We start from the raw sequence: 12,232 nt of genomic DNA on the forward strand, positions 1-12,232 counted from the left end.
AACGTTAAGAGAGTAAAGTTATCATTTGAAATAATATGACTTACCAAGAGCTAGGCTCTGTTGACCTGAGCTATAAGTGATTCAAGTGTATGGTTACACTAGCAGCAGTGAAGGGCTGGCAGCTGTTTTGCTGCCAGCTACTGGAACAGTCATGCATCAACTAAATACCCTGAGCAGCTCTACTTTTTATGGATAGCTGTTCAGGCTTGTTTAGTGTCCCACATGTGTTGACAATGTGTGCGAGATCCATGAGATTGGGCGCACACATTGTGTTTCGCTGTCCCTTCTCCCTGTCACCTATCAAAGACAGCATTCAGTTTGATTCTTCGCGGAGACCCAGTCTGCAAACAGCATAAGCAGGCGAAGCGCGTCGGGCTCTGAGAGTAATATTTTCTCCAATAGTCGTTCTACAACGTCCAATAGTATTATCAGTCCTATATGGCACTATGAACTGTCAAACTTAATTTAAAGGGCTTTTGTTTAATTCTCGACCTCATGTATTTGTTTGAAATTATAATAAAACTTTCATTGTTACATGGTGATAAATTATTGTTTGATTTGTATTCAAACTTTTTCACTTAATTCAAATTTGCCATAAAAACCTCTTTCTCTCTTCTTATTTTTTGGAATATTTGTGCTATATCACAGGGTTGGCTTAAAGTTATTTTTAATATTGTAAATACTGTTTGAGTGTTTGGAGGTTACAACCTTTTCCTGGTTAATGTATTTTAAATTTTACTACTCAGCATAACATTCACTCAGGTAAATAGCCCCCAATTAGGCTGCTTCCTACCAGTCAATGGGCTCTTTTGGCAATACAGTACTTAAGTCATTAAACATCACTCCAATCAGTTTCTCAGGAGTATGTTACTAAGCATATTTCCAGTATCATGTTTCTTTTAACTGATGTGATTCTTGGAAACCTGAATCATACCAGCCATGAGAAAATACTGTAGACTGCCATATGTTCCTGGCTGTCAAATTGAAACTTAGGCTTCAATACTTCCTAAGTATTCAGTCTAATCAAAGTTGTACTTGAAGATCGGGTAATCTTGTGAAGATTTTCATTGATCAAGGGAGCATTTATAAATGTTATTTGTGCTTAATCATCAGCCTGATAAAAGTACTTTTTATCTTTTATATTACTTCTGAAAAATAGCAGAGCACTTTCTGGTGCAGTGTTCAGTGTTCTCTGACTGCTAGTCATAAGAGCTTTGGAGTAAGATATGATGATAGAACTATGGTTTTGCTTATTGCTCTCCTTGTCCTTGCAGGGAAACTATGAGCAATACAGATGACTAGTCATTTGCCCTCTGCTTGCTTTTTTTTGGTGAGAAGATGAGGAGAGGATGGGCAAGCTACTGCAGTTTTGCCAGCATATTCCTGCAACAACCCTCCAATCACAGCCAAATGCTGACCCATTCTTATCATTCCCATCATATTCAAATAATAGCTGTCTGCTTGTGTGTGTATATACACTATATATATATATATATATATATATATATATATATATATATATATAGTTTCATATATATTTTCCACATTGTTTATATATATTATCTATGTAATTTCTGAGACCACATACATACACTATGCTTGTTGAAGTTTATTATGAACCACTAAATATTCACTGTATTTTACTGTATTACATAATATCCTATACATTACACTTGGCATCTCATTTTTTAAATCTTCTTGCAGCTGTAACATTCAGAAGGATGACAAAAAAAAGCCTCAATCCGTCTGGAACAATCTGGGTCGGACTACCATCCGCCAAGAGAAAAGAGTACATTTTAACCTAGAGACTGTGATTGCCAAGGATAGTTCATGTAATAACGGACAACCCTGCCGCCCCAAAGAGGAGGAGCTAAATGAGTTGGAAGAGAAGATAGCGGATATGAAAGAACAGCTAAGAGCTGCCTTGGTGAGAAAAAGTGAATTAATGGTGATCCTCCAGCCCCCGTGTAATCACAGTCAGGCAAAAGGAGAGGGGAACAGATGATGAACATAACATTGTTATCTCTATGCAACTCATCTAGACAAAAAGCTCTGTAGAAGAGCTTGCAATCTAATTGTTCAGTTCTTCCAGTGAGGCGTTGCAGGCAGTTCATCACTGAAAGATTAATGCCAAGGCACATGGAGATTAACTAATATAATCTTCAAATAAAAACAGAAAAATTACCTGGTGCAATATTGTACAACATGGACTAATAATGTGAAATCAATATAATGAATAGAATATTATTATTGTACTTTGGGGGAAAATTTGATTTTCCACTGCATTTCTTTTCAGAAAGACTTTCTTGTGTCCTCTTCTATAGTTCAACTTTTATGATTGCTGAAACCCAGTCACAAATTCATGGCACCACATCGTCGCAATGGACTATACTGCGGGATATTGTTCCTTTCACACAAACTGCTGAAGAAAATCTCCTGTAATAGCTATCAATACCTGCTTCTTGGATTATTTTAGGTTGTATGTCCATAGGATAAAAACTGAATATCTAGAACAAAAATTCTGAGATCTAGAATACAGTATAACAACATATTTTTATTTCTTTTTTGTAACAGATTGACATGAATTATTGGCAATGTAATGCATTGCTGGTGATTTGAGAGCATTTTATGAATATTTTGTAAATTGCTTGTATACCTTACAATTCTTTTGTTTAAATCGACATAAAAACATATTGTTCTCATCAATAAATTAGTTAACTAGGATGCAATAAAATTCTAAAGTTACTAAAAGTCACCAGCATTTAGGATCCTAAAAAGGACATATTATGATCCAACAAGAAGTGCCGCGTATTTGTTCCTGGTGCTCTGAAAAAAAAATGCATGTTATATAGCATGCAGATATTATATGACTTTATCATTCCTCCACTTACACTCTGGTCAATATTACAAGTGAACGTTAAACTCCAGGTAAACTGCTATACACACAGATGAAATACATTCAAGGGAGTTGTTTTGCCTGTGAAATGATTTGTAGTACTTTCCATTCAATTTTAAGATTTATACATCTCATCACAGCTTTAGTTAAGTAACACTTGTCCCCTGATTGGCTCCTTTTCTTTATTCTCTCCCTAATTTGAGCTCTGCTGTACAGTAACTGCAGGACACTGATACCAAGTGATAGTTAAGTACTTACACTGCCTATAATATAAGTAAGAATAAAAAGCTGTAATAATCTGTCTTTCATTAGCCAAAAATCAGCTTTAAGCATTTAGATGCATACATAGAACATAACCTACCAGATATAACATCCCTCATCCAATAATAGCTAAATTGCGCCAGCCCACCCCTTTTTTGTTGGTTCTCTTGTAATTCTAGAACAGTTTTGATGCTGAAGCACCCACTCCCACTTTATTGCCTCCACCAGTTCCAAAGCACCATCTTTAATTAGTGCATTCCTAATGTCTTCTACTGATCGTATACATACTGTGGTTATATGGGATTACACAGAACTCAGACCTAGAGTAAGAAAAACATGAAGACTGCAATGGCTGAACTCCTTTTAATAATGCTTTTTACTTAGCTGACCCTGGAGTCAATGTTTTAGGATGCTGATCTGGAACCTGCATGCAGATCAAGAAACTTAAGCTACTCCTGATCCAAATCCCTGCCCCACATTGGTAACTTATATTATACTGGAACCATTAAATGAGAAACTGTCACCTAATTCTGCTAGATGTTCTAGGTAGACAGCCAAATGTGGTGATAGAAATGCAGAGAACAAAATGGACCTATTATTTAGGGAAGCAGCAGTGAAGACCCTGGCAGGTTGTGTTGGCAGACTGAATGGTAGTATAGGATTGTTTTTCATACATGCAAAATTGTTTTTTAGAATTGTTTTTTAGCGACACAGTTGGTGGTGCTAACTTGGTTATTGTACTCCAAATTATGCAACAGCAAAGGTATTAAATAAACCTAAGGAACACATGGGAGGCACAAGTGATAGCAGGGGTGTAACCAAATTCAGTTTTTACATGAAGTGTCATGGTTTTCCAGTCTTTCTTTTTAGAAATCAATTTGCCTTTGTGAATCTAGTGTCAGGGATGTACCCTGTATTTTAAAATACAAAAAAAGTCACTAATAGGGATCGCAAGCTATTGGGACTCTCCAGACAACAATGTCCTATAGTAAATAGTATCAAATGCTCCACACATGCTTAGGAGAAAAAGGGAACATTCACCTAGGTTTATTGTTAGCATTGACCATTTATTGAAAAACAAGACCTGTCCCACAAATCTGGTTTTACCCAATTTCTGAAGGCCACCATATACAATTTTTTAGGAAAGCCTGGTTTCCATCTAGTTAGAATCCACCAGTGTTGCTTGAACCACGTTCAGTTGTAGAGCTGTTTGGCCAAACACATACCAATATTAATGTTTAAGCTGAACCTGGAGCACCATTGACCATCTGAGCACTATTGAGATCACACTGGAATAAATTCTGGTGTTTTTTTCATGGTCCAGAGTAGTCACTAAAGATGCAAAATGTATTAAAATGATATGAGAAGAACACCAAATATCTCAAGAACTACGTATTATTTTAAAGGTGGGTAATGTGTACAGCTGTGTTCAGGGCCCATTTTATGTGACTTGAAGTACAACAATTGGAGGGGGTTTTCATAAATAAATATTAAGGTCTCTTTGCAGAGGCAGAAAACGATTTGTAATAAAAGAAGAGAAGGACTTAAACAATTTGTTAGGTTCCTAGGAGTGGCAGAAAGCCATTGGAGAGCCTTCCTAAAATGATTGAGGATAGCATAGCAGAGGCAGAAGGTTTTAAAGGAATCTTATCTGTATCCTTTAACTTATAGCTCTTACCATTTAGGATTGGGATTGGGGGGGGGGGGGTAGAGGAGAAGTAGAAGGTGGTGGGTTTCAGGGAAGCTATGCCCTGAACACTAGGATTACAGCAGCAGTAAATTGGTAATCAGAATTACTGAAAAATGAAGATATGCTGTAGGAAGAGGAATATGGAGGCATCAGTGACAGCGCCACCACATAGAGGGGAGAGTGTGTGCTCTTAATTTAGTAAACATGCTTAGTCATAGACAAAGCCTCAGAAGTGTGCTGCAGCTAACCAGTGAAATCCACTAACAGGGTCTCAAAGTAATAGGATTTCCAAATGTAGTTTATTTTGCCAAAGGTCAGGAAGCTGACATTGGTTGTGGACAGATGTATGTACCTAAATGCCACAAGCCCCCAGCTGCACCGAACACCCTGATTGGGCTCTTGCAGAAGGGCGATCATGATACTAAATATTGCTATTTATTTTCGAAAGCTAGTGGTTATATGTTAGCCTAGGATTTATTTATAGAGACTTTTAAATTATGTTGTTGGAACAATAACATTTTTTGTTTTTAAATTTAACTCTGGTTCCCCTTCAAAAGCCTGGCTCTCCCTCCCCCTCTTCTTCTTCTCCCAGATACACGATATGTAATCACAGGCTGGTCAAATAGGAGTCCACTCCTTTTTGATTATCCATTGGGGCTTTTCTTTCAGATGGAACAAACTAATGTCTCTGAACACCTCAGGATTCATTCAGCTGCTTCAGTCTTTTGTCACATCATTGATATAAACACTAGTGTCCCAGTGCTACTGGCAACCATGTACACCCAAGCCATCACACTGCCTCCACTATGTTTTATAGATGATGTGGTATGCTTTGGGTCATGAGCTGTTCCACGCCTTCTCCATACTTTTTTCTTGCCATCATTCTGGTAAAGGTTGATCTTGGTTTTATTTGTCCAATCTAGCCTTTCTATTCTTGAGGCTTATGAGTGGCTTGCACCTTGCAGTGCACCCTCTGTATTTACTTTTATCCAGTCTTCTCTTTATGGTAGACTGGGATATCGATATGCCTACTTCCTGGAGAGTGTTGTTCACTTGGTTGGCTGTTGTGAAGGGGTTTCTCTTCACCATGGAAATGATTCTGCAATCATTCACATCTGTTGTCTTCTGTGGATGTCCAGGTTGTTTGGCGTTGCCGAGTTGATAATGACATAACAAAGGAATCGCCCACACCAGCCTATGGAATTGCCTTTGAGTCAAATGTCCAATTACTTTTGAGCCCCTGAAATGGAATGATTGCGTAAAAAAAAGGCTTCAGTTCCTCACATTTTTATGCAATCTTTTCATTCAGCTCACTGAATTAAAGCGGAAAGTCTGCAGTTCAACTGCATCTGAGTTGTTTCATTTAAAATTAATTGTGGGAATGTACAGAACCAAAATTAGAAAAAAGTTGTCTCTGTAAAAATATTTATGGACCTAACTGTGTGTGTATATATATATATATATATATATATATATACATACATACATACATACACACACATTTTCTTTCGATTTGGGATTCTTTATATCTCAAAGGGACAAATACACCTTATTATTTTGGAATGAAGGTCCTCCAATAATACTAATTTAGGGGTTGTGTACCTTTTTCAATACTAGAATATATTATATAATGTAGTGAAAGATCCAAATCCGTATTGGTCTCTTGATACTAGCAAATACTCTTTAATTTTTTATTTTCTGGTGCACTGCAAACATAGACAATCAGTTTTCTATTAGTGAGGATACAGGCAACTTAGGCCAAGTTGTGTTTTAATGGTATAGTGCTCTGCAATTAATACACAGTGCCCTATTTAGTATGTAGCAGAGCAAACATTTCATAGAACAGGACTGGCTTTAAAATATGCATGGATGTGTAGTGTTAAAATATTGTAATGTATAGTAAATTTAATGTTATTCCATGTTCAAAAAACATTTTCATATTTTCTTTTTGCACAATAAGTGCCAACTTTGGAGAAAGCTACAACTTTTTTTAAACTATTGTAATCATATAAGGGTATTATATTCAGGGTATATAGGCAGATAACCAGAGGAAACAGCACATTATTATTATTATTATTATTAATAAACAGGATTTATATAGCGCCAACATATTACGCAGCGCTGTACATTAAATAGGGATTGCAAATGACAGACTAATACAGACAGTGATACAGGAGGAGAGGACCCTGCCCCGAAGAGCTTACAATCTCGTAAGCACATGAATATGTATGGTAATGATTGCTAGTAGGTAAATTTTGCTGGCGACCAGGTTTGGTTGAGCACAAGCTTTAAACAAATCTTTGTCTATCTAACCGTCATAGCCTGACATCGTACTTCTGTCTCGCTTTGATCCTTTACTGGGAATGGAGGTTTTCCAGGGCTTTTTTGCACACAATGTATGTGTGAGCTATTTTCACCTGCAAAACACGTGGTCATGTAGTATGTATAGCAACCCTTTTCCTACAACTATGAATGAAAGTTCTGAACAGCAGCCAGACAGCAAAGGAAAGATGGATGTTCTATATCTTAACCTGTTTAGGTCGTTTGGGCTCAATGCCCATGGAAAAAAAAAATGCACCAACTACTAAACCTTGGTGTTGAGTGAAGCCTTGTGGATGAATACATTCTAAAAATGTGCCTGCCTTCTAAACATTTGTTTGGGCTGTTGAAGATATGGCTCTACCTGCCAATGTGATCAGTAAGTCATAGTCACTTTTAAAGAACTCAAGGAGTGGACTGTAGTTGCCAGTCGGACTGAAACCTGCATGCAATAATATTGGTCAAGGCAAAGAAGTAATGCCAAAACCAACAGTATACACATGAATAAATGAGTAAGTTGATATTTCAGAATGGTCATCATGTATGCGTAGAATACTCTTGAAGCCCATCCTGTAAAATCAACATATACAATGCATGTCTGCTCATGCCATCTTTTATTTGTTTGTATAAGCATTCTGTGTATCAGGTTATGATCATTTACCTGTAAAGTTATGAGCCACATTTACAAACAATTTAGTCAATTTATTAAATTTTTGGTAAAGAGATGCAAAGAAAAAAAAATCCTGGTATAAAAAAACAATTTTAGACTCCAGGTATCATTGTTATTACTTTAGGTATTTTCTTTCACAGACCAGTGCATCTGTAAAATTTTATGTATAGCTGACAATGCTCAGTTATAATTTAAAAAAAAAATAAAAATAAAGTATTTCTTTTGCACTATTTTTATAAATCAGCCTTTCTGTGTATGTGGGAACATAAATGCTCTATAAAGTGGTAGTCTGTTTTCATGTATTGTTTCTAGTAGGACCAGCTAAAAACAGATTAAATGTGCTTTCTGCAATACAGAGTACAATATAGTCAACTTGCCATGCAAGAAATGTTGACAGCTGCCATTTAAAACCTTTCCAAGTATACCACATACCTGGTCAGGGGAGCACTTGGTAATAGAGGGAGGCAGTGTTTGCCCTCTGAGCCAGTACCAATAACATTTGTTTTGACCGATTAGCTTAAGTGGAGAAATGTTATTATTCATACATTGATCAGAGCAGAACCTGCAGTCAGCAACAATATGAATGGACAAGCATTGTGGTGACAGGAGAGACTTCCATCTCAACTTCAGTACAGCACCTGGGGAGTTAGAGTCCCCATTGGTCTAGACATGAATAACCATAAAATCAAATATACTTAATGCTAACCCAATTTATTTAATGTGCTGTATATAGCAAACTATGCAAGCATGCATATTAGCAAAAACATCTTATTTACAGTTGATCACAATACAATGTTGTGCCCATGATAACCTGATATCCTAAAAAAAAAAAAAAAAAAAAAAAAAAAATGGAAAACATTCCCACAAAACCAAAACTTAGCAGATAATGAAGATAACTGAATGAATAGAATAGGACATAAATATACTTAGGAATATTATTTGGGGGTGTCTAAACTGCCTCCAAGTGTCATTACCAAAACTGAAGCCATGTTATTTTAATGTTTCTTTCCTAAAGAACATGACATTGCAACATTTAGAGGGTTCCATTTAAGCATTGACTAGATGGCTAGAAGACCTTCCATTCTCCCTTTAACATTTTTGCAGTTTTTCCCACAGTAAAGTATAATGATTTCTGTTTTCACGTAATTGTAATTTCAGTAATTGTTCCAATCATTTTTTTCCTGGAGTTTCATTGTCATTGTATTGTATTTGATCAGCATTTAGGAGCTTTTGAGACCATATATTTCTTTTAACATGGAAGCAAGCAGTGTAGCAAACACTTACTACAGATGAATCACTGGCCACAATCAGGTATGCCCGTTTACCTGCTTGTTAATGCAATAATCACATGGCACAAACTCAAGGCATTAAGGCATGCAGACATCGTCAAGAAGACCTGCTGAAGTTCAAGCATGTGGCATGGTTGATCATTCAAGATGGACTGGTCTGAGAACACCTGTTGAATTGCTGGTATATCCATGCACATTTCTAGGGTTTACAGAGAATTGTGCAAAATTGGTAAAATTTCCAGTGAGGGTTAGTTCTCTGGGCAAAAACACCTTGTTGATAGCAGAACTGAGGAGAACGACCAGACTGGTTAAAATAGATAGGTAAATACCATTCCCATAATGCACAACACATCGAACCTTGAAGCAGAAACAGCTCCAGCAGCAGGGGAACATACTGGGTGTCACTTTCATCCGCCAAGAACAGGCAACTGAAGCTACAAAACACTATTAAATCTCAATTTCTGCTGTTAATCTGATGGTAGGATTGAATTTTCAGCTTCAACATGAAACATAGGTCCGACCTTGTATCAATGGTTCAGGCTTCTGGTGTAATTGTGTTGAGGATATTTTCTTGGGAAAGCTTGGGACCATTTATTAAGAAACATTGGGCACATTAGAGCCAAATAAGCATTATTTAAATGCCACAGCCTACCTTAGTATTGTAGCTGACAATGTCCATTTCTTTATAACAGTGTGACCAACACTGGTCTGAGATGATTCGAGCTTTGTGACATTTCTTAAACATAATGAGTTAATGTTACTGAAATGACCTCCAAAGTCATTATGCCCTATTCCAACAGAGAAAAAGGCCCAATTCGGTACCAAGGAGTTATACCTAATAAAGAGGCAAAGTGTATAAAATAAAAATGTATATATATATGGTCTGAGAACACCTGGTCTGGTGTGTAATTATATATATATATATATATATGTCCCCGGGTTACATACAAGAAAGGGACTATAGGTTTGCTCTTAACTTGAATTGGTATGCAAGTCGGAACAGGTACATTATTTATTAAATGCAATTAGGACAGATGTTTGTCTCAACATATTTATAGGCAGCATGGTGTCAGTTACTGTAATCACAAACAAAGGAAAGAACAAAAAAAAAACCCACTAACCCTTTATGAAGCTCAGACATTCATTAACTTCTGGAGTAAGCTTTGCAAAAAGAAACAAATGCAGAATTTGTCTTGGTCAATAAAGAGTTACAAGAGCCTGCAGAAGAGCCACCCCCCAACAATTTAATATGGAAGATTTAGAAATGCAATGTGTTCTCAAACAGTATCAATCCCCCCCCTCCCCCCAAAAAAAAATCCCCCCCAAATTCTATACAAGGGGAAATGTATTTTCTAGTATATGGGGATGCAGTGGAACTGCTGCATATATCTGCAGTGTTAGATCCAAGGTACTACCGTCTGCTAGCCTTAGGAGAGTTGGGGTGCAATTTGATGTTGCTACCGCAGTGCATACTGTTGCATACTCCCTGTTGGATTCTTTCATATAAAGATGCAAAGCCTAGCCTTTGCAAAGATGACGCCCACACAAATAGTGCACAACAAAGCATGGTAACTCGTTAACAGGAAAGATCCCTTTTAGCAAGGCCAACAATACTGGTAAATATACTTTTGGTACAGCCTCCAGAGGAACCTGAAATTAAAATGCTTATTTGAAAACACAATTATTTGATGTACAGTGAGGGAAAAGTATTTGATCCCCTACTGATTTTATATGTTTGCCCTCTGACAAGGAAAAGACCAGTCTTAAGTCTGAGCTTTGTAAAAAAAAAAAAAACAGTGAAATCATTGTAAAGAGTGAAATAAGTATTTGATACCCTATCAAGCAGCAAGATTTCATGCTCCCAGGTGTCTTCCCTGTATGCAAGTAATAAGCTGAGATTAGGAGCACCCTCTGTAAAGGAGTGCTTCCAATCCAAGCTTGTTACAGTACCTGTATAAAAAAGACACCTGTCCACAGAAGCAATCAATCAGATTTCAAACTAGCCGCCATGGCCAAGACCAAAGAGCTGTCCAAAGATGTCAGGGACAAGATTGTAGACCTACACAAGACTAGACTGGGCTTCAAGACTATCACCAAACCGCTTGGTGAGAAGGTGACAAGAGTTGGCACGATAATTCGCAAATGAAAGAAACACAAAATAACTGTCAATCTCCCTCGGTCTGGGGCTCCATGCAAGATCTTCCCTTGTGGAGTTGCAATGGTCAGGAGAATAGTGAGGAAGCTACCCAGAACTACACTGGGGGGGGGGGGACTTGTCAATGGACTCAAGGTCCCCTTGCTCAAGATAACACATGTACAGGCCTATCTGCAGTTTGCCAATGAACATCTGAATGATCCTGGGTGAAAGTGTTGTGGTCAGATGAGACCCAAATTGAGCTCTTGCCATCAACTCAACTCGCTGTGTTTGGAGGGGGGAGGAGGAATGCTGCCTATGACCCCAAGAACACCATCCCCACCGTCAAACATGGAGGTGGACACATTATGCTTTGGGGTTGTTTTTCTGCTAATGGGACGGGACACCTTCACCGCATCAAAGGGTCAATGAACAGGGCCATGTACTGTCAAATCTTGGGTGAGCACCTCCTTTCCTCAGCCAAGGCATTGAAAATGGGTTGTGAATGGGTATTCCAGCATGACAATGACCCAAAACACACGGCCAAGGTAACAAATGGAGTGGCTCAAGAAGCACATGAAATTAAAGCCCACTCCTGGCTGTGCATAGGGGAAGTTGCTGTATCCAGATTAGTCATCCACAATTACCAAGCCTGAAGTTAACAAGGCTTTTCTCTGCCAAATATTCTTAAAAATAAAATATTCTAATATTATACAAGTGCTATAGGGCAGACCGAGTTGGGCAATTTATCAAGCTTTTAACAAAGCCCAAATTATTTAAAACTAAAAACGAAACCATAGCAAGCCTAATTCTGCAGGCCAATATAAAGACAATAAAGTATATTTAGAATGCCAACCAGGTCAAATATTCTGCAAATCGTCTTTGTTATAGGTATAGAACTCCAACTATAAATTGCACTTGGTACTGGTTACATGACTTTGCAAATCAGTTGCAAGTTGATCCTTAACCAAAT

The 12,232-nt window shown here is 37.6% G+C and overlaps 1 protein-coding gene across 1 annotated transcript in view; it reads left to right on the top strand.

Moving 5' to 3' along the window:
- GRIN3B (glutamate ionotropic receptor NMDA type subunit 3B) overlaps window positions 1–2,734 on the top strand; it is a 31,583-nt gene extending 28,849 nt beyond the window's left edge. Inside the window, exon 9 of the mRNA XM_072404791.1 lies at window positions 1,705–2,734. Within this exon, the coding sequence (XP_072260892.1) occupies window positions 1,705–2,005 (301 nt within the window). The 3' untranslated portion in view covers window positions 2,006–2,734. The remainder of the gene's footprint in view (window positions 1–1,704) is intronic.
- The last annotated feature ends 9,498 nt before the right edge of the window (window positions 2,735–12,232 follow it).

The sequence above is a fragment of the Pyxicephalus adspersus genome, chromosome 3 (genome assembly GCF_032062135.1).
Source record: "Pyxicephalus adspersus chromosome 3, UCB_Pads_2.0, whole genome shotgun sequence".
Taxonomy (NCBI): Eukaryota; Metazoa; Chordata; class Amphibia; order Anura; family Pyxicephalidae; genus Pyxicephalus; species Pyxicephalus adspersus.